At 42.8% G+C, this 22,367-nt stretch overlaps 1 protein-coding gene across 3 annotated transcripts in view; it reads left to right on the top strand.

Annotated features, from left to right (window-relative positions):
• The window catches only part of CCNT2 (cyclin T2), a 65,909-nt gene that overhangs the window by 40,774 nt on the left and 2,768 nt on the right, over positions 1–22,367 (top strand). For all 3 annotated transcript variants that reach the window (XM_085645774.1, XM_085645775.1, XM_085645776.1), the window contains 3 exons: positions 5,540–5,585; positions 6,920–7,083; positions 21,868–21,938. In XM_085645774.1, coding sequence (XP_085501900.1) covers positions 5,540–5,585; positions 6,920–7,083; positions 21,868–21,938 — 281 coding nt within the window. The remainder of the gene's footprint in view (positions 1–5,539; positions 5,586–6,919; positions 7,084–21,867; positions 21,939–22,367) is intronic.

Below are 22,367 nucleotides of genomic sequence, written 5' to 3'. Positions count from 1 at the left end.
AGAGAATCGCAATTTCATTACAAGACCAGAGGCTACCATTATGCTTGTTAGTAGCTTTGTAAGACTACATCAACCATGAGTAATTGGTTTACAATCGTGCTGAGCGAAAGTTCTAGCATTAGACCAATCGGCAGCCTTAAAAATATCATCCAACTTGCCTCCGGACCAGAAGGACTTACTGGCCATGGCACCTCTGATAGAATGAGGTTTGAACATTTTTAAATCGATACCTGCTAAGTTCATAACAAATTTAATCCACCTAGCAATAGAAGCAGAAGAAATAGCTTTGTGAGGCTTGACGAAAGAAATAACTGATTTACGCCTAAAGGACGGAGAGAATTTTCCAATTCAAAAGAATTTTATCAGGCCAGCTAGAGAAAAGATCGAGAATCAACTTAACATCTAGGTCTTGGAAGTCTCCTAAGTCTAATACTTTTGAGGACTCTACAAATAATGGCAGTCTTACCTACCCTACCGTTTTACCATTGACGAGAGCATGTCCGGCAGAGATAGCTGATCTATAACAATTGATAGATCTATAACTAAGACCTCTTTCGAATTGTTCCACAAGGAAGTTAACTATGTCAACGATAGGTGCTTCCACGGAATCCAGATTCCTTTTCAAGCACCAATGAACCCATAATTTCCAAATGTTATACTCTGTGTACCGGGGGCCCAAGATTCTCCGATAAGAGTTGAAGAAGTTGACGAAAGTCTTGCAAGATCGTTGGATCTCCTGACACTCCAGGAAAGAAGGTTCAAATTCCCGGATTGAACCAGGGGTGATTTCAACCGTCTACGTCTGTACGGAGATCCGCAACGGAAGGAATTAGGAAGGGAAGGTCGTATGCAAGTTCCAGGGTGGTGGGAAACCAGGCCTTGGAGGGCCAGAAGGGAGTGATTAGGACAATCGAGCACCGTTGGTGTCTGATATTCTGGAGCACTCTCTGTATCATTGCAAAAGGAGGGAAAGCGTACCTGTTGCTCTTTCCAACACTGAAGAAAGGCATTCACTGCTAGAGCACCCGGGTCTGGCATCCAGCTGTAGTAATTCTTGAGTTGGAAAGTTAACCTGCTTGTAAAGAGATCTATTCCCAGAGGACTCCAAATACTGTTGAGAGAGTTGAAGACAGAGGTGTTGAGCTTCCAATCGCTGTGGTCCAAGAGGAACCTCTAGTTCCAATCCACCGAAATGTTTGTTTTCCTTGGAAGGTATTCGGCTCTTAGAGAGATTTTGTGTTCTAGACAAAACATCCAAAGTTTCTTGGCTAGGTTGGAAAGATCTACTGAATTTGTTCCACCTAGACGATTTATGTATGCAACTGCGGAAATATTGTTCATCTTTAGAATGACCGATCTGCCCTGAAGAGATTGTTTGAAACTCATCAAAGCATAGTCTGGCGGTCAGTACTAGGAAATTTATATGGTGGAAAGATTCTTCCTGAGACCAAACTCCGCCCGTGTTCTGATCTAAGAGACAGGCTTCCCCAGCCATGGAGGCTCGCATCGGATTCTAAGACAAATTCTGGTGTTGAACCAAAAATTGCTTTTCCGTTCCAAGCATCCAGATTCTCTGACCACCAATTCAGTTCTAGTCTCGCTTCCTGGTCCGGGAGAGGAGATCCCTGTACCAGAGGCCTGATCGAAGGGCCCTCGCCTTTGTCTGAAGAGCACAATAATTTAGGGGCCCAGGAACTATAGATTGGATGGAAGAAGAAAGGAGACTGAGTAACCTGGCTAGTTCCCTTAAGGATAAGTTCTATTGATTCAGAACATGTCTTATCTCTTTCTTGATTTTTGATATTTTTTTCTGAGGGGGTAGAAGACATTTCGTGGTATCTACGGTAAAACCCAGGAATCCCACAGATCTGGAGGGGGATAGTATGGACTTTTCTGTGTTTATAATGAACCCCAGGTTTTCTAATAGGTCTATTACAGTCTTCAGGTCCTGCATGATTTGAGAGTGGTCTTGGGAAAGAATAAGGATATCGTCGAGGTAAATGATCATACGAATACCCTTTTCTCTTGGGGAAGAGGAGATTAATCTCATCACTTTAGTGAAACATCATGGTGCTGATGAGAGTCCGCAAGGGAGAGCTTGGAATTGAAAGAGATGGTTTTTCCACAGGAATTGAAGAAAGGGTTGATGAGACTTTGCCATAGGGATGGTAAAATAAGCGTCTCTTAGATCTAATTTGACTAGCCAATCTCCTTCTAATAGTAAGTCCCTGAGAAGGTGAATGCTCTCCATTTTGAAATGCCTGTAAATTAGGTATTTGTTGAGTTCCCTTAAGTTTATGACGGGTCTCCAACCCTTGTCTTTTTTTCTTGACGAGGAAGAGTGTGCTTATGAATCTTAACATCTCCAATGGAACTTCTCTGATGGCACCTTTCTGAAGCATGGTAGAAATCTCCTCTATTATCTTTTCCTGATCTAAGGTGAGAGGGATGACTCTCGGGGGGGGGGGGGGGGGGGGAGTTTGGGAAGAGATTTCTGTAAAGTCTGTCATAAACCCCCTCGCAGTGTTTATAACTCATGGGTCTTGAGTTATTAATTTCCAATTGTGAAAAAAGAATTTGTCTGCCTCCCACTTTTGGGGAAAAAGGAGGGGAAGGGGAAAGGACAGCAGGAATTGTACTCACTTTGAGGGTTGTTGTCATTGGATGTGTTGTTGGATGTACCGCATGATCTGAAGCTTCTGGAGCGAATTCTTCCCACAAAGAGGAACTGAGGGGTATTTGAGGGTTGGTAACCTCTTCCGCCGTATCCTCTGGATCTAGGGTAGGGACTGCGGCTGAACCGGCCGGAAGAGAGGCTTCTTCCGGCCCTTCCAAAAAGGTTAATGGTGTTTAAGACTGTTTTCATGTTTTGATGGGCCTTGTCTAAAGCAGTGAAAGTAGACACGTATTTGCCTAGTGTCTTGATAAGATCTCCCCAAAAAGAAGACCTGTAGGGTTGAGGTAGGGTTCTTTGTCAGCTAGATCACTTAGTTTCGGAGAGATCTTATTAAGGACTACTCTTCTCCTTTCAGAATTAAGGCTGGCATTGGCGTTACCCAACAAAATTAAGGCTCTTTGGCCTAGGCCTCTAATTATCTCGGTGTTAAGGGGGGTCCCATTGATATGGCTGTCTTCTGTTGTATCGATGATCCTTGCTAGGGGGCCCAGAATATCGAGGACTCTGTCTTGACAACCCTTAAGGGATCTCCATCCCTTTTCTGGGATCTCTTCCAAGTTTAAAGAGATATTTGATTAGTTCATGGTCCAGGTTTGGCAGGTTTTGTAATTTATAGAAGGTCTTGAGCATTCAGCTCTCAATAGAATACGAGTATTTCTCTAGAGGGGATCTTATCAATTTTTTAATGAATTTGCTAACGTGTTCTTGGGGAAACCATTCAGAACTCCTAGGATGTTTTATATTAAGGGGAGAGAACATCTCTTCGCCTAGAGGGTCTACGATCTCATTGGAAGAGGAAGGGGTTTCTTCATCAAAGGGTTGAGAGTAAAACTCTTGGTCATCTTCATCGAGGTCCAGGATATATTCGTCTGGAGGGTCAGAGGTATCCTCGTCAGTATCCCGGAATTCCTCGTCTCCCAATTGGAGATCATTTTTGTGAGCACTTAGATAATTTGTGCCGCAAGGGACACCCGGATAGTTTGTGCCGCTAAGGACACCTGTTGTATTTGAGGTGCGGTGACCTCCCATAAAAGTTGAGGTGCTGGGACCTCCCATAGTGCTCTTGGGGGTTGCATGATCAGTATTCTTGTTTTTCTTAAGTCTTTTCCCCCTTATTTCAGTGAGATCTTCAGTAGGTAGGATATCCTGGATCTCATTAGTATCAAACTCATGAGAGGGGAGAGATCTTTTAGATGTCATGGCTTTAGAAAGGGTTTCAAACATACCAGACCTCATTTCTTTGTGGATCATGCTTTTGAATGTCTCGTTATCCATGTTAGGGATGGGAGCGTTACCCTCATCAGTCAACGTCAGACATATCATAATATAGATGACCAGAAGTGTTTTAGGCCCTTAACTTTTTTTTAAATATATTAAAAAAAAAAAAAAACTTTAAATAAGGTTATTAAATTGTTCTCTCTATGTGGTAAAGTCTTAAATATATATGTGTTTTTATATATTTAATTTAAAGCAAAACTTTATAGTCCTAAAAAATGAATTGGGGAATTAGGGTACTAAAAATTACAACTTTTAAGCTGGTAAATAAACGTTAGCCACAATGGTTTAAATAGGAGATGAATCCTTGTATTTTCAGTAGACAAGGCGAATGCTTACAGGCACAGTCTTGAAAGGAAGCGTTATTGATGAAGTCAGCCGATGAGCGAGCAACTGTCAGAGTTCACTCGCACGATCGGATCAAACGCGTTGAAGGGTGGAAGAGGAAAGCACCGTAGCAACCCGGGTACGCGATGCGCGTGTTGCTAAGGTGCATTCCTCTAAAGCGGCATTCTCCGTAAAAAAGGAATCGGCGGGCCGCAAGAGGGAATACGAGCTTCCACTTATGAGTTGGGCATAATTGAAGACGTTGAACGTTTCAGTACGGGCTGGGCACAACTGAACTAAAGAGAATGAGGTAAGGAGTCAAGAGGGAGAGCCGCCGCTGGGAGGCAGGGCTCTCCCCCGAGATAGGAGATGATAGATTTGCGCAAAGTAAGGCGAGAGGGGAGAAAATTAGGTCATAAGCCGATCTCTGTAAATTGGAGGTCGGTTGACCGAAAGGTGGTGGTGGGGGGGGGGGGGGGATTAGGACCCAAGAAGTTCACTAGTAGGAATAGGAGCAGTACACAAGGCTAGATAAAGGAGACCATATAATACAGTATCACTGTAGAAAAAATAAGAGAAAGATAAATATTATACAGTATTAAATGAGAGCAGTAATGTAAAGAACTTATCTGCTTGGAGCCGCATTTAAAAGAGGCAGATTATGGGCTCATGCCTCTTATTGATAACGTTCTATTCTGGAAACTTTGATTTATGATGTATGCGGCTGCTTGGGACTGCATTAAAATAAATCTGCATAATGGTAGCCTCCGGTCTTGTAATGAAATCTTAATGAAGCTCAGTGAATGTAATGTTTTATAGTATTTTTGTACTGCAGCTGTGCTTTAATATGCTTCTTGTATCATGTTACATTTTAGACTTTTATGACTTGTGTAAAATCAGCAGTTCTCTTTTCTTTAGCAGTGCTTACTAGTTAAAATAAACTGCATGTGTGAATAAAGAGTTTGGTATTTTTAATTTCTTGTGATTATAGCAAACCAAATGCAGTTCTAATGGACATACCACGACTATTTTAATATTGATCAGAGTGAGCGTGAGGTTTTTGAAAATCTGCAGTAATTTAAACTGCGTTTTTCCTAGTGAAAGTTTTCACATTTTTCAATGATCACAATTTTAAGTGTGACTGCTACATTACTATTTCTTTTTAGGGCATTTAAATTGATATTATATGGAAAGTATGATGTTTTGTAACATTGAATGGTGTTTGTGCTGATATGTAACTGAATTTTATCTTTCTTGCAGCAAGCAAGGATTTGGCACAGACATCCTATTTCATGGCTACCAACAGGTGGTTATCCTGTCACTCTTTGTTGCACTGTTATAGCACACTAGCTTCCTGTACTGCAGGGCCCCCTTCATGTGTCTTATTACCCTTGTTGCACCAGGAGATTGGGCCATCTGCTGTGGTGGCACCTTCTTGTGTGCAGTGCGGTGTATAGTACAAGGGCCATGTGGGCACGAAGGGGTTAAATGCACAATGAGAAGTGTAGTGGTGCTTTCTGATCTCATTTTCTCGATTGAGTGCATAAATCTAAAATTGGTAGCCTGAATAGCATCTAAAGAGATAAACTTAACCTAGAATTTCAAGCGCATTGGTAAGTACCATGATATTTCTAGTTAACACTTGTAGTTCAATGGCTAATTGTAATTTTATAGAATTCTAACCGTTACAATTTATTTAAAACAAATCTTTTTTTAAAAGCATCTTAAGTGCTTTAAGATCAAATTTAGTGTTGTAAACAAGTCTTAAAATAGTAAACAGTAATGCTTTTAAATGCATTGCGTTACTTGAATTCATTGTTTGAAGTAAATTTGGTATATAGACAGCCAAATTATTTTAGCTATCCTATATTTAAATGAAGAATCTAAAAATTTGGAGGTGTTGTCTTTAAAATTCTGTCTATTCCGATAATAATTTCAGTTTGATTCCCTTAGATATTATTGGTTCTTGCTGTATTTAGAGCGGTCTATAGATGTTAATGTGCTCATTTGTATAAATGCCATGTACCTAATTTCTGTTTTGTTTAGATCGATTGTTCTCTGCCTTATCCCTGTTTCGTTTATGAGCTATGCGCTTGATGGAGAGCCAAAAAGATGGGATGCAACCTACTGCACCAGACTTTTAGTGTAGTTGGTAAAATGGCCCAATACGGCAAAATGTCAGTAACTGTGACGAAAAACCTGAATTTCTGTGCCATTGCCTATACCAGTTTAATTATTCCTAAATGGTAACCATCATTTGAAGAAAATGCCAGGCCCTTGCAGCTTGAGTGACTAATGTCCTATGCATAGCTGTATACCACGCTTGCAATTTGCTTACATATTGTTTATTTTAGAAATAAATTCACAAGTGAAAGGGTGTCTCCTTCTGCAATTTTATAAATGCAGATATAGCAGCAATTAGAGATTCAAACCAATGTTTGCTTTTGTATTGTTAAAAGGAAATAAGGATGGTGGTTAAAGTACTATTGAAGTGATTTGATAACTCATTATAAATGTTATTTATTGTGTATAAGGAATGTCTGAAATGACTTTGCCCCCATCAGCTTTGTATTTTAATGGAAGGTTTTCTTTCTTTTCTCTTTTTCGTTGCATGTTTGGACCCTGCAACCACTGAAATAGTCTGCACCTTACGACATTTTGTCTTCAGTACAAGCCAACAGTCATAGCATGTGTGTGCATTCATTTGGCTTGCAAGTGGTCCAATTGGGAAATTCCAGTGTCCACTGATGGAAAACATTGGTGGGAATACGTGGATCCTTCTGTTACCCTAGAGCTGCTCGATGGTAAGGAGTAGGGTTTAACTCTTTTCATACTCGGAATTAGTTATTATGGCTACTGATGCATGGTGTATAAGTAATAGCTAAACATGCCTTTTCCTGCTGATAGTCCTGGCCCAACCAGGCTCTCTCCTCTAGTCTTGAGGATGGCTGCACGGAGGTGCTTAATCTCCTCACTTGGGTGTTATTCATCCAAATGAAATTATTTCCCCCAACACTCCCGTACCTACCATCTCTGTTCACTGATAATGCATGCACCATCTGAATGAGTCTTCCTCCTATACCTCACTTTTAACAGGCAGTTGACTGCATCTGTGGCTTTACTGTCAACTGCTTGCTCAAATAGGACCCAGGACTTTAGGATCAAGGGTTGTGACTAAGGGAATGTGGGCCACATGTATGTTTTTTTTAACACAAATAGGAAAACAGAGATGACCTTTTGCTTACACTGTTTTGTTATTTTGGTAATCACCTAATTTAGACACTGGGGTCACCGTATTGCTAAATATTTCTGCCTCTACTTGAGGTGGTAGTGTTGAAAGTGGAGATGACTCATAACTTGGATGTGCCATTATAGTTTTACTTAATTTTAATGATTGAGAGGTCTCTATATCCATCAAGGGGTCTGTTAGCCAGCATCCTGAGTATCCCCAGGAAACAGTTTGAGAAATTAACCTTGGTTTCCTTTTGTTCAGTAGCACGAACTCTTGTAATTTTGGAATTGATTGAGGACGTGGACTAGAAAGTCCATTCCTGGTCACCTTGAAGGCCCTAGCCTTTAACCCCGGACTTGTCATCTGGCAGCATGTGATCTGTAAACACTAGATTGGGCAGGATGACCTGGTACTTGATACTGTCTTGGGTCTGTAGGAGTTCTGTGACACTTTTCCTGAAGTATTCAGGAGAGATCTGATGTCTGTATTTGAGCTAATGTGGGTAAAAGTGATGTGAAAAACATACTACACACTTTTACGAATCTCTATGATTTTACATATTGAGACCTATCTGAATTTATTGTACACCATCTAATCCTAATGGTAGATACATGTAACCATGTGTGACAAAGCACAAATTCCACTGTGCGATTGTCGGCACTCTTCTGTGGAAAAAGTGCACCTTACTGCTGCTTAAGTAAGGCGGTTAATTGAAGTAGGCACAGCATGATCAAAGAATGCTTTGGTCGGCAGGAGGTGCTGTTATCCGAATATAAAATCTGAAACTTTGTTAGTATGTCCAGGATCATTTAGTTTACACTTTCCTCGTTCAAAACAATACCTGTGACCGCTCAAAAGAATTGTTGCTGCTTATCAGTCTGGTGAGGCTTATGAGGCCACTTTTAACAAAATGAAGTCCGTTCAAGGGGGAAAAGATTGTTCGAGGCATTTGAGCTGCAGATCACACACTTAGCATAGATCGCCATCTGGTGTTGGGCCTGGATATTTGCACTTTTTTTTGTCCTGGATCGGCGAGCTCAGTGGACCATGGCTCACTCGTCGACAGCAATCCCCGAGGACATCCTCCAAGAGGGTGCCGATGTGCCAGAGCGCATTGAAGGCCTTGTCAGCGCTTCCGAAGCAGATGACTCAGACATCGAAGAAATCACTCTGGCGCAGAGGGTCGTAAGTAAAGACGTCGGCCCTTACCCCCTCCATACAAAAAAGGCTTCGGTCACGCCCTCGGGCCCAGGTGCACACTGACACACCGCTTCCCACGCCCCGCCCCCGGCAAAGAAGCCTACCAAGACTTCAGACGACTCTGGCTCGAGTCATCCTGCGTCCGGTGCTGAAACTCAATCTTCGGCACCAACAAAACGTCCTCCTCCTCCTCAGTGTCGACCGCTGCTTCCACCTCAAAGCCCTCGACACCGAAAACAACAAGCACGGACTCGCCGGCACTGAAAAAACTCAGAGCCGACCAAGAAGCCACTCCCCGAGAATTCACTCACTCTTCGGAGCCGAAAAAATTATTGGGACCGAAAAAACATACAAAGACTGCAAAACAATACGGGTCCAAACCCAAGGACACCCCGGAGCCGGTGCTGAAAAAGCCCTCGGAACCGAAACACTCTGCGCCGAAAAACCATCAGAAGAGCTTTTCCGAACAGCCGAACAGACCCTGCACAAAAAGCTCTGGTTAAAGACCCTAAAACAGGTCAATTGACACTAAGCTCCAGGAAAAGAACACTGGACAAGCCTACACCTGCTCCACCACCTAAGAAGAGAGGGACATTGCTACATCCCCTGTTAGAGTCCCTTCTCCACCTCCTCCACCCCCCTCCCCCACCACTTCATTCCCCTACACCAGTAGACGATGATGACCCCTCTGAGACATGGGGGGGTGCGTACGATGTGCCACTAGGGGATCCCAGCCCACCTGGTTCCCCTGACCATTGGGATGACTATAATACACCTGATGTCCCTAATCTCCCGTAAGACGACATCTACCCCTTCCCCACCAGAGGACACCATGGGCTTTAATCAACTTGTACATCGAGCTGCCCAGTACCACGGGGTCGACCTACACACAGACCCCGTCGAGGAGGATTTCTTGATCGACACCGCATAACGGTCAACCTCTATTTTACCCATGCTCAAAGGAGTTATTAAGCATGCTCCTGATGTATTCAAAGATCCTTTTAGGGCTCGAGTCATCAACCCTCGCATAGAAAAGAAATACAAAAGCTGCCCCTACAGACCCAGCTTACATTAAGGGCCCTGTTCTATTAGAGTCCATGGTGGTATCCAATGCCGGGAAGCAAGCTAACTCTCAGACATCAGGTGACGCAGCCCCACCTGATAGTCTAAACTCTTGGACTCCTCCGGCAAGAGGACAGCCTTACAAGCGGCTAACATATGACGCATCAGCAACACTCAGGCCCTGCTAGCCAGATATGATAGGGCACATTATGATGAGTTAGAGTCCCTATTGCAACACCTCCCAGACAAATATAAAAACGAAGCCAACAACCTCATACAGGAGGGTAAACCAATAACCAATACCTCCATTTGTTGTGCTCTTATGTGGCAGATACCGCCTCCAGAGCTGTAAATTACCAGTGTCCTTTTGCGTAGGCACGCTTGGCTACGCATTTCAGGCTTTAAGCCTGAGGTACAAAGTTCGATCCTGAACCAACCATTCGACCAAGAGCACCTCTTTGGCCCTGATGTAGACTCCTCCCTGTAGAAAATGAAAAAGGACACAGACACAGCCAAGTCAATGGGAGCCTTGCAAGCGCAAGCTCCCAGACGTTCTTTTCGTCGCTCCTCCTACAGAGGCAACTCCAGAGGCTACTCATCAGACAACCCTTCCACCTCTTACAAGGCTTCCACCCAGTCAACCTTCACCAGAGGTTACCAGAGAGGTGGTTACAGAGGCAACAATAACCAGGGCAGAGGACAAACTAACAACCGCTCTGCCTCCACCCCTACCAAATGACTTCCCTCGGACCATTCCACTCCTGTCGGGGGAAGACTACAAAAGTTCCTTCCTGTCTGGACCAACATCACTACAGACAGGTGGGTGTGACAGATAGTTCAATCGGGTTACTGTCGTGAACTTACCTCTACACCCCACCCCCCCCAAACATACCACCCAAACAGCGCCTAATGTCACAAGAACATCTATCACTGCTAAAGCAGGAGGTAATCTCCCTTCTATAACAAAAAAATGCAATAGAACTGGTTCCCCAGCGCCAACAAAACCCGGGAGTCTACTCCCTGTATTTTTTCATACCAAAGAAGGACGGCTCTCGAGACCTATTTTAGACCTCAGACCCCTAAACCTATACATACATTCAGACCATTTCCACATGGTCACACTTCAGCAGGTCCTTCCTCTTCTTTCACAAGGTGACTTCCTTGCTACCATAGATCTCAAGGACGCCTACTTCCATATTACCATTCACGCAGCTCACAGGAAGTATCTCAGGTTTGTAGTGGACGGGCAGCACTATCTACTCAAAGTGCTCCCGTTCGGAGCCACAACAGCACCAAGGGTTTTCACCAAGTGCCTAGCAGTAGTAGCAACCCACTTAAGAAGACAGCAAATTCACGTCTTCCCATATCTCAACGACTGGCTCCTAAACCCAACTCAAACAACCAGTGTGTACACCACACTCACCCGACTATCCAACTACACCACGACCTGGGGTTCACAGTAAAGCACACCAAGTCTCATCTTCAACCATCCCACACACAACAATACCTCGGTGCCACCATAGACACCTCAAGAGCGTTAACCTATCCCACCCCAGCCAGGATAGCAAGCATACAGGCTCTCCTCACCAAATTTCAACCTCAACACTCCCTTCCAGCTCGAGTGTTCATGCAACTCCTAGGGATGATGGCCTCTTGCATATTTATAGTTCCTCACGCAAGACTCTAGATGCGTCCGCTACGAGAGTGCTTAGCACGCCAATGGAACCAGGCTCAAGGTCAGCTAACATCTGGTGTTGGTAGACTGTCACACTCATCACTCTCTGCAGTGGTGGAACACCAAAAACCTTTCCAAAGGGCGACCGTTCCTCGAGCCAGTTCCGCAAATTGTCATGACAGCGGACGCATCGCTCTCCGGATGGGGAGATCACCCATTACATCACACCATGCAGGGCAGATGGACACCAACAAAAATTACTCCACATAGACCACCTGGAGTTACTCGCCATATTCTTAGCCTTAAAACCATTCCAAAAGCAAATATCAGGCAAAGCTGTCTTAGTCCGCACAGACAACATGACAGCCATGTACTACATACAGAAACAAGGCGGGGCCCACCCTGCAGCTCTCTCGGCTAGCACAGAGCATATGGAGATGGGCTATACTATAGAATATATTTCTCCTAGTCCAACATGTCCCGGGAGTCAAACACCATAGCCGATCTGTTAAGTCGTCAAACACAACAGATGCACGAGTGGGAACTTCATCCGCAAGTTCTTCAGCCATTTTTTCAAATGGGGGGGCAACCACAGATAGACCTCTTCGCCACCCACAAACGCCAAATGCCCAAGCTTCGCCGCCAGATATCCACACCCATTGTCCAAAGGCAATGCGATATGGATGAATTGGTCAGGCAGATTTGCGTACGCTTTTCCGCCTCTCCCACTCATTCCACTGGTGGTGAGCAAACTACAGCAACACTCCTTAACTCTCATTCTAGTTGCTCCAACTTGGGCCAGACAACCATGATACACCACATTACTGGAACTGTCCATAGCTCCGCACCAAAAATTACACCTCTCACCACGCCTCTTAACCCAGAACCGTGGAGAGATCAGACACCTGGGCCCAGCTCAGCTCAACCTTGCGATATGGCTCCTGAGGTCTTAGAGTTTGATTACCTTAATCTTCCCCCCCGACTGTATGAACGTCATTAGAGAAGCTAGACGTACCACCACTAAAGCCTGCTATGCAGCCAAGTGGAAGCGATTTGTGATATATTGTCATAACACCATCAATCCCCTAGACGTGTCTATCCAACACATTACTGGGTACCTGCTACACCTCCAAAGGTGCTACTTAGCTTATACGTCTATTAGACTGCACCTTGCTGCCATAGCAGCATATCTACAAAATAGACAACACTGATCACTTTTCAGAGTACCTGCCATCAAAGCCTTTATGGAAGGCCTTAAAAGGATAATTCCTCCCAGAGTTCCACCCTCACCTGCGTGGAATTTAAACATCGTTCTCGCAAGACTAATGGGCCCTCATTTTGAACCTCTACATAAATGTGAGCTACAATTCTTAACGTGGAAAGTTGCTTTCCTAGTGGCCATTACTTTTTAGGAGAGTTAGTGAGCTACATGCACTAACTATCCAGGAACCTTTCTTGCAAATCCATCATAATAAGGTTGTTTTCTGAACTATTCCTAAATTCCTTCCAAAAGTCATTTCTCCCTTCCACCTCAGTCTGTGGAGTTGCCCGTATTTTTCTCGCAACCACAGACAGTAGCAGAAAGAGCTCTTCATACTTAAGATTTTAGAAGAGCATTGCTTTATTACATCGAGATAACACAACCTTTTCGTAAGACCAAACAACTTTGTGTCTTTCTCACCACCACACAAAGGCAACCCCATATCAAAATCTGGAATAGCTAGATGGATTGTTAAATTCATACAAATTTGCTACCACAAAGCAAAACATACTTTATCTGTTCCTCTTAAAGCCCACTCAACACGAAAGATGGGGGGCTTCTATGGCATTTTTATGGAACATTCCCTTAGATGACATCTGCAGAGCAGCTACATGGTCTACACCCCACACATTCACAAAACACTATTGTGTAGATGTGCAAACAAAACAGGCTAGTGTGGGCCAGGCTGTCCTCAAAACACTATTTCAAGCTACTGCAACAGATACTGGTGGTTGCTGCTAAGGATGGGTACTGCTATATAATCTATGCTGAGTGTGTGATCTGCAGCTCATATGCTTTGAACGGCAAATGCTACTTACCATTATGCATCTGTTCTTGGCATGTAGAGCTGCAGATCCACACACGCCCCCCCCCCCTCCTCCCCCCGCTACCTTTATCTGTTCCAGTACCATCTTATTTAGATACAGCATACATGGGCATCTTTCCTGTTTCTTACAAAGCTCCATCATTTCCCTGCTGGCGAAAAACTGAGGATGGAGCCAATGCCCATGCGCACTATGATCCAAAGGTGGAGTCGCCTACCTCGTGACTTTCAAAAACTTTCAAGGACAAAAACAAGTGCAAACATCCGGGCCCAACACCAGATGGCGATCTATGCGAAGTGTGTGGATCTGCAGCTCTACATGCCAAGAACAGATGCATACTGGTAAGTAGCATTTGCCTTATGAACTACAAGACTTGCCATGTTTACCCAAAAGTGGGCGTCCCAGCAATTTCACCTGAAGATTAGTGCAAATAGTCCTTATTGAATCACAACAGAACTACAAAGCTACAGTCTGATCTACAGGTCTCTATTTGTTAAACAGCCCTTAAATAAACCACAAGACTAAGAAGAAATTAAAAAAACATCTTGATGGAGAACAGAGTAGAGTTCTTTTGATGTAATGCACTTGTTTGATGCAATTTCACATGCCTCTAAGTTAGTGAATGTACTTTATCCACACATGGCTTCTGAATGTGTCCTTTGTAATGTACCCAGGACCACTGGAATTATGCAATGCTGTGGCGTATTTAACATTATGTTGGATTTACTACATAAACTGGCCACTTTCTAGTTGCTTTTTGCTGTGTTTAGTTGTTGGACTGGTATGGATGAGTTGATATCTTTGCCCAGACAGTGTTAGAATGTGTAAAAGTTACAAAATAATGAAGTAATAGTATCGCTAAATGTGCAGCATTACGTCAAATAATTTGCCTTTTTTTGTCACATTAGTCAGCCCAGCCTCATAATTTGGTCCTCCACTGCTGCATAATTCCAGTGGCTCTGAATCCATCTGATGCTAGCACTTGGTTTAGGGGTGGATTAAGGTCGGATGTGTCTTAATATGTAAAACCATAGAAGCTTGCTTTTGCGCATAACGTAGTATGAGCTTTGGTAAGCCATTGCCACTTGATGTTAAACATTTCTATGTGTTGCAGTTCAGAATCCTGAGCAGAAGCGTGTAGGAAGGGCCAGTGTGGACCAACACATCAGACATTTTGATGACATTGCTTAAGGACGACTATAAAGGCATCGTACACTTAAGCAAACTGCTGTTTTGATCTGGTATGACCTTTGGGCACTGCATGGATTTTTGTCTAAATCATTGGTACTCGCAAAACATTTGCCCAGGGGCCACACCGTACGGTCTGTGGTGTGATGGTGCGCTGCACTGATGCCTGCAGGGTGATGGTAGGGGGTCAGGGATTGGGTAAAGATGTCTAGAAACTGTTAAACAGGCAATCATTTATTTGCAGGTTAATAAATGCTTGCCCGCTTAATTAAAAAACAAATCTGATTATTATAGCTCAGCAAATAGCTGTTACACAGGGAGGCCGCATGTAAAGGTCAAGAGGGCTGCAAGCGGGTCCTAGTGCAGTTATTGGAGTTTCACTATTCTTGATGGTTCTTTACTGATTTGGAGCACTTGTTGATGATGTCCAGCTAATGTGCGCTGAAGAGCAATGTAACGGCCCATGTGCTTGAATTTCCAGCTCACCAAATTGTCCGCATTAGTATCAGCAAGGATTTCTTGGGGGCCATCACCAGCACATCACCAGCACAATACCAAGGGTGGTGCCCTCATGCATGATAGCGATGAAGCCGTCATTTGTTGGCTTGAGCCATTTCCAGATGCAAGAAGAAGCAGGGATTCATGGTGTTTTTATGACTGAAGCTAGCCTCCTGCATTGTCTGCAAATTAGTGTGAAGCCACCTGCGAGGGACATGGGTTGTGTGACTACAGAACGCATCTCCTTGTGTTTTCTTTGTTTGCCCTAAGTTGGCAGGGTATGCCCAGACGTGGGTCCCTTGCTCCCTTTCCCACTGGATTTAAGCAAGCCTGGCGGATGAGGCCTTTTATCCCGAAACCGGTCCCAGGATGCTTGTTTCCTGTCCAGGGAAGACCTGGCTTGGCAGTTCGTGCTGGACTGTTCCAGTGAGGCACAGGGTCAAGACTGATTTGCATATAGCTGTGTCTGAACTGGGGTGGCGAAGTGAGCTAAAGAATGATGATGGACTCGACCCAGATCTAATAGTTATTGGGTGGAGTGTCTGAAAAGTTTCTGCGCTCCGTCCATCATCTCCTTGTTTGTTTGCTCACTTCTTGCAGTAGTAGCTGCTCACTTGTGCAGGGAAACCTACTTCAACTAGGCTTTACCAAAAATGCAGTCAAATCCCACCTGCAACCCCTTCAAATACAACCCTACCTGGGAGTCGTCCTCAACTCAGGAGGGATAGCTTTCCCCAATGTTGCCAGGATTCAATCCTTCCAGAAGCTCATACCCTTTTTCTAGCCTTAATAGCAGGTCACAGTCAGGACAGTCACGCATCTCCTTGGTATAATGGCTTCATGTATAGCCATAGTACCTCATGCCTGACTGAGCATGTGTCTGTTACAAGAGTGCTTAGTACGCCAATGGACTCAAGCGGGAGGTCAGTTGGAAAAGCCTAGTGTCTGTTGGCAATCAAGCTTGCCACACTGCAGTGGTGGAACACCCACAGTCTCTTTAAAGGGCTCCCTTTCCTACACCCAGTTCGGCAGTGAACCATAACAGAATTTGCCCTCACGGTATGGGGAGCGCATTCACAAGATCAAACTGTCCAGGGAGACTTGACGCCCAGGTAGAGGCATCTCCGTATCCATCACCTGGAGTTGCTAACTGTTATCTGGTGCTCAAAGCCTTCCTTCCTCACCTAATTGAAAAGGTAGTCCTGATCAAAACAGACATGACTGCCATGTATTATCTCCAAAAGCAAGGAGGGCGCCAGGTCCCCTCAACTGTCTAATCTAGCTTAGGCCATTTGGAGTTGGGCCCTCCGGTACAAAATTCAACTGTTTAGTACCTCCCGGTGGTGGGTAAGAACATTGCTAGAAAAAGGGTATGAGCTTCTGGAAGGATTGAATCCTGGCAACATTGGGGAAAGCTATCCCCCCTGAGTTGAGGAGGACTCCCAGGTAGAGTTGTATTTGAAGGGGTTGCAGGTGGGATTTGACTGCTTTTTTGGTAAAGCCTAGTTGAAGTAGGTTTCCTCAGCAGGAGGCACCAAGAAGTCTACGATGGGGAACTCTACCTGCAAGTCACTCTTCCATACTTCCGGCATTGGGATCAACCTCAAATAGCCGCAGCAGAAAACGCATAATGCCCAAACTTTGTATCCAGGTTCCCACAGTCCAGGGCAACACACTATGGATGAGTTGGTCTCGGATATTTGCTTAGGCTTTTCCGCCTCTCCCACTGCTTCCGTTGGTAGTTTGCAAACTATAGTTCTCACCCTCATCCTAGCGGCTCCCACATGGGCACAGAAACCATGGTTCACCACACTCCTAGAACTCCAAGTTGTTTCCCACGAGATACTGCAAAACAGGCATGACCTTCTCAAGCAGAGCCATGGACAAGTCAGGCACTCGGACCCCAGGTCCCTCAGCCTTGCGATTTGGCTCCTGAAGTAGTAGAGTTTAAGTATTTGAAGTTACCACAACCTTGTATGGACATTCTGAAAGAAGCACGTATGCTGCTACATGGAAAAGATTTTACCTCTACTGTTATCCTAAGCACATTGATCCTTCAGCAGCTATTGTTCCAGCGATTGTTGCTTATTTCATTTATATTCCTCTAGTCTAGGCTTCATATCTATATAACTGCACCTAGCAGCAGTAGCCGCATATTTACAAAACGGGCAACACTTCACTATTTGGGATTCTTGTCATCAAAGCCCTCCTGGAAGGTCTCAAGTCACCAGCTCCCACTTGCGAGTGTCCTATTCAGCTAACTCCACTGGTTACAAAAAAAGGAGCTTCAATGGCTTTCCTGGGAAATGTACATATTGCTGACATATATAAAGCAGCTACATGGTCTACACGGCATACATTTACAAAACTTTACCATGTAGATGTGCTGGCATATCAACAAGCTAATGTTAGACAAGCTGTTCTACGTACATTATTCCAAGCAACTGTAAACCCCACAGGTTAGCCACTGCTTATGGAGGACTGTTTTAAAGTCTATAAGTATGTGTATGTACAGGCACACATTCCTCGAATGGAAAGTTCTTTCCAGTAAGCATCTGGTCGTAGCATGTAGTGATGTAGATTAACATGCACCCTCCTCCTCCCCTGACTCCTGTGTTTGTTACAGTTGCATTTGAGTTTTCACAAATTTCCTCGATATGGACATCCCACTATACTACCCTATACTTAATATTCCACCCTTAACCCGCCTTGTGGAAAAAAACAGTAACAATGAAGTTAACCATACACATTACCAGCAAGAGGAGATTCTACCTCGTGACTCGAAAGACTTTCCTAGAGGAAAACAACCTGTACACTTCCTAGCTCAACACTAGATTGCAGGATTATGCGAAGCATGTGAATCTACAGCACTGCAAGCCAGGAACAGGTGTTTACTGGATAAGTAACATTCCTTCTCACGCAGACCTGCTCCAGCGCTTCTGCAGAAGACCCATCCTTTCAAACAGGTGCGTCCATCTTTCTTGCTGGAGAAGATGCAGAAAGAAGGGTGACTCGCATCTACCGTAAAACAAATACTTTGCTACCTTAAGGAACCAGCAGCTTTCTTTGTATTGGTATTTCCCCGATAAGCTTTTTGTAAAGGTCCCGATTTGAGGCATATTTGCATTAGAGAGAGAATGCCTGAGGGGGTGGAAGGGGCGTGAAGATACTTAAAATATCAAACTAGGGTTAAGTACATTTTTCTTCTGCATCCTGGGATCTTCAGTGATGTTCTTGAACTTAAAATAGAATAGCAAGCTCAGCTCAACAACTTGTGCCAACAAGATTCTAGGGAGCTGTATCAGCTCAAGGAACCTAACTAATGAGTTCCTTAAAAGCAGCTTTACCATCTGCAGTGTTTGGAGTCTGTCTGGGCAATAATTGTTTCTTATGAATTTGTTTGAACCCCAATTAGCAGGAACTCCTTTTTATGGTATCAGAACTCTGTGTGACACTGCTACTAGACAGCAACTGCTTGACTATAGAAAAAACTGTATGAATTGAGCTGTAATTGACTTGGAGATGATTAGTCAGTCTTAAATCTTTAAATTCCATTTGAATTTGTAAGACCCACCTAATATCTGTGCAAACATCTTTCTGCTGGTGTATATGGGTTCTTATGCGCCAGCTCACTATAGTTGAAAACCACTAGCAGTTCAAAGTTAGCCTTTTGAAAGTAAGTTGTCCAAGTATTCAAGAAATGTCTGATCACAGTAATTTTATGAGTGAAGGGATTGTCTCTAATAACTCAATTTATGCAAAAAACCATGCAATACCTTATCGAAAAAGTTGATAATTGTCCATGTTGCTGCGTTTACAACGCATGGTTGTCCTTGACACAACATCTTTGTTTAGGAATCCTGTAATACATTTTTTATTGTGAGGCCTGAAATGTACCTTAGACCAAATGAGAAGATCCGTGACAAACTGGTATTTCAACTTCTTACTCCACATGCTCAAAAGACCAACTATTAAACTATGCACAAAGCCTGGATTTGAAGAGCGGCTATCTGAAGATCAGTCTTCACCCTTGCATACTTGTTTTTCTTTGTAACCTTTCTTCTAATTTACCTGCTTAATACTGGTACCATTTACCTTGGTAATTTGCTTATTTCCTAGTGCAAAGTCATGGGTGTTTTCTCAGAAATCAGGAACCCTCCTTCCTTGCTGTTAAACCAGTAGTTTAATTCGAAATTGGTCTTTTTGATCTTTACTTTGGCTTAGCTGTCAAAATAAAACACCCCTACTGCCCTAGATATTAACACCGGTTAGCATCTGGATTTCTTAGAGGAACAGTGTCCTATTCTCATGCTTGTACGATGCTCTCCTTGGGCTTAGTCCCCTGCTTTATATCTTTTGTGAATTACAGTGGTTGTTGCTTGCTATAGTAGGCATGTTCTCAAAGTTATTTTTAACATGTTTTTGAGAATCTTCACTGAGATTGTCGTGTTTGATTCGACAAATATTCGCAAAGGACAAGTAATGTTTACAAGTTACTTTTGCTTCACCTCCTTTCTGTACTTGTGACCTTCTTTCGCTGTCTTAATGATGCAAATCCTTGCCTAAATCCATATTTGAAGCTTGCTGTCTGGTCAGAATTGCTTACAGCAAGTGAAAGGTCCTAAAGTATTTGTGTAGCAGAATTTAGAATTTGAAAGTCAAAGCAAATTGCTTTTGAAGTAATGTTGGAGCAAAAAAATGTACATTGTCTGTTCAGTAAAACAGAATTGTTCAGGCATAAGTATTTTCAAATCTTCCAGTTGTCTTTGTATACACAATGTGTCAAAACAGAACTAACTACTGTTACCTATTGGGTTTGAATGTGAGTGGCCATGTGCACTTACCGAAAAGCTGTTCTTACTATGGCTTGAGTTTTGTCAGATTTAGCAAATATCTGAAAGTATGTAGTGCAGTTATATCTTCTGTATGGCAGAACTATGTTGAGTAGTTTCATCCTTTGTTTTGAGACTACTAGACTTGGGCTGGGGGGGGGAGGGGGGGGTTCTTTCTCTTTAATGGACGGGCTTTTGTTCTGCTCAAGTGGGAAGTAGAGTTAGACTTTGAAACTACAGTTGAACATTTTTAAGAAGGAATTGTTTACAATATAGAAAAGTTGCAGTGAGGATTTCAGTGAACCAGTAGGACCTGTTGTAGGAGTGGTAGTTCTAGGCCCAGTGTACTTTTTTTTCTGGTCATTTATTGTAAAACGTTTTCTGGGGAGAAGGTAGGCTTGTGAGTTTAGGTCACATAGTACTCAGATGGTATCGGCAGGACCACTGAAATTTTGCAGCAAGGGAAGGACCAAATTATATGGCAGCGTTTACTAAATTGTGGCAAGAAAATGCTAACTATGCCCATAGTGCTGCTCATTTTGTGATGGTATTGGGTCTTTATTTGGTAATTTCTACAAATGTTAACACTGTCTGGACAAAGGTTTCACAATGTTAGTACTCGTTTAAAACCCAAATAACAGCAATATGCATGTGAAAGGTTAAACTTTGCGTAGTGCTTTCTACTGCACAGCAACAGGAGTTGCCACATTTTTAGTAACTTTTGATCTGTTTGAGCTAGAAGTAAACTTTTTTTTTGGGTTAAAATATGCAAATTATACATCAAAGGATGGATTATGTGGTAAAAGCATCAAATCCATAATTATGATGGGGGGTGTTGCACCACAATCACAATTTTAGTGGCCCTCGATATAAGCTGTTCTCAACTTTTACTTGGATTTCCCAGTTGGGTATCATTTGATTTTGAAATCTACAGATATGCTCATTATAACAGCGACCTGTTGCTTTTGCAGATGTGCAGGTGTCTCTCAGCCGATTGGTTATCTAATCAATGGCTGCCCCGTTTTAAATGATAGGCTAGTCGTCACCCACCTTGTGATGGTAGTAAGTCTCCAGTTGCACAAAGTACTGAGTTGCACAGTAGTTAAATGTTGAATGGTGGGCCGGTCTTTTCAGCTCTATGAGATACTAAGATTGACAATATTGTGCTCTTGGTATTACCTTATTGATGAACTAGAATTTGAAAAGGTACATGGTTATTTGATGACTCGGTGTACTGTGATTTTGGTGTACCCTTTTAGCTATAAAATAGTGTTGATTGGTGATTCATGGATGAATTTTGGTACGAAAGACAAGAACCATAGATTTAGTTTTTAGTACTGAAGCTAAGGTGCTATATCTTTCGATCTACCTGAAATGCCAATTTGACTAATAGCAGCACTATGATTCTAGCTTTTTTTTTTTTTGACGTTGAAAACTGTTTGAAGGTAGAAGCCATCCTGATTAAGAGTAATGCTTACATATAACCTAAATACAAGATGATTTGAAACTTTTTTTTGGTCGAGAAATCCAGCGGAAATGAAAAAATGAAAGCATTGAGCAAGATAAAAATGCATTAAAGCTGGAAAAAGTGTTTCCTCCTTTAACTGTAACATTCTAAAAAAATAAGTGATCAAACGCCTAGCATGTTTTTCTATATTTATCTTTAGATGTAGTATTTTCAAATGAATTTCACTAGTTTAGCAGCATAGTCCGCATAATCTGATGAATCAAATGTATTTTAGGAATAATTGAAAAGCTTAAGATAAATGATCCTTTTTTCCACTTTTTCTACATTGGTTATTCCTTGTTCTTGCAGAGCTAACACATGAATTTCTACAAATATTGGAGAAAACCCCAAGCCGGTTGAAGAGGATTCGGAACTGGAGAGTAAGAAATAGTTCAAGTTTATATTTTTTCTAATGAAATTAGACAAGACAAATCTAGGCTTTTTATCAAACTCGCTGTCTTTAGTTTGCCTTTGTAGGCTTTTACAGTAAAAACAGCGCAAATAAAAGAAAATGGCAGTTCTAATATTCTGTAGTTATTAGACTGATTTTGTTATATATCATTTGCCAGCGCAGGATGTTTTTTGCTCAGCGTTTTTTTTGTGTGCGCGCAATAGTATCGCCCATTTTATATTTTCGGCTAACTTTGAAAAATGGTTTAACATTGTTTAATCTTGCTGGAGTGCAACAACTGGTATATTTACTAATTATTATTTAGGAAATGGTGTATCTAGTTGCATTTTCCTATTTGACTTAGTACATACATCTAAAATGGTTTGTATATAAAGCAACATGTTTTATTAATGTCCTA

This window comes from Triturus cristatus, chromosome 3_1 (assembly GCF_964204655.1).
Source record: "Triturus cristatus chromosome 3_1, aTriCri1.1, whole genome shotgun sequence".
Classification (NCBI taxonomy): Eukaryota; Metazoa; Chordata; class Amphibia; order Caudata; family Salamandridae; genus Triturus; species Triturus cristatus.
This window is presented reverse-complemented; position numbering and strand designations above follow the sequence as displayed.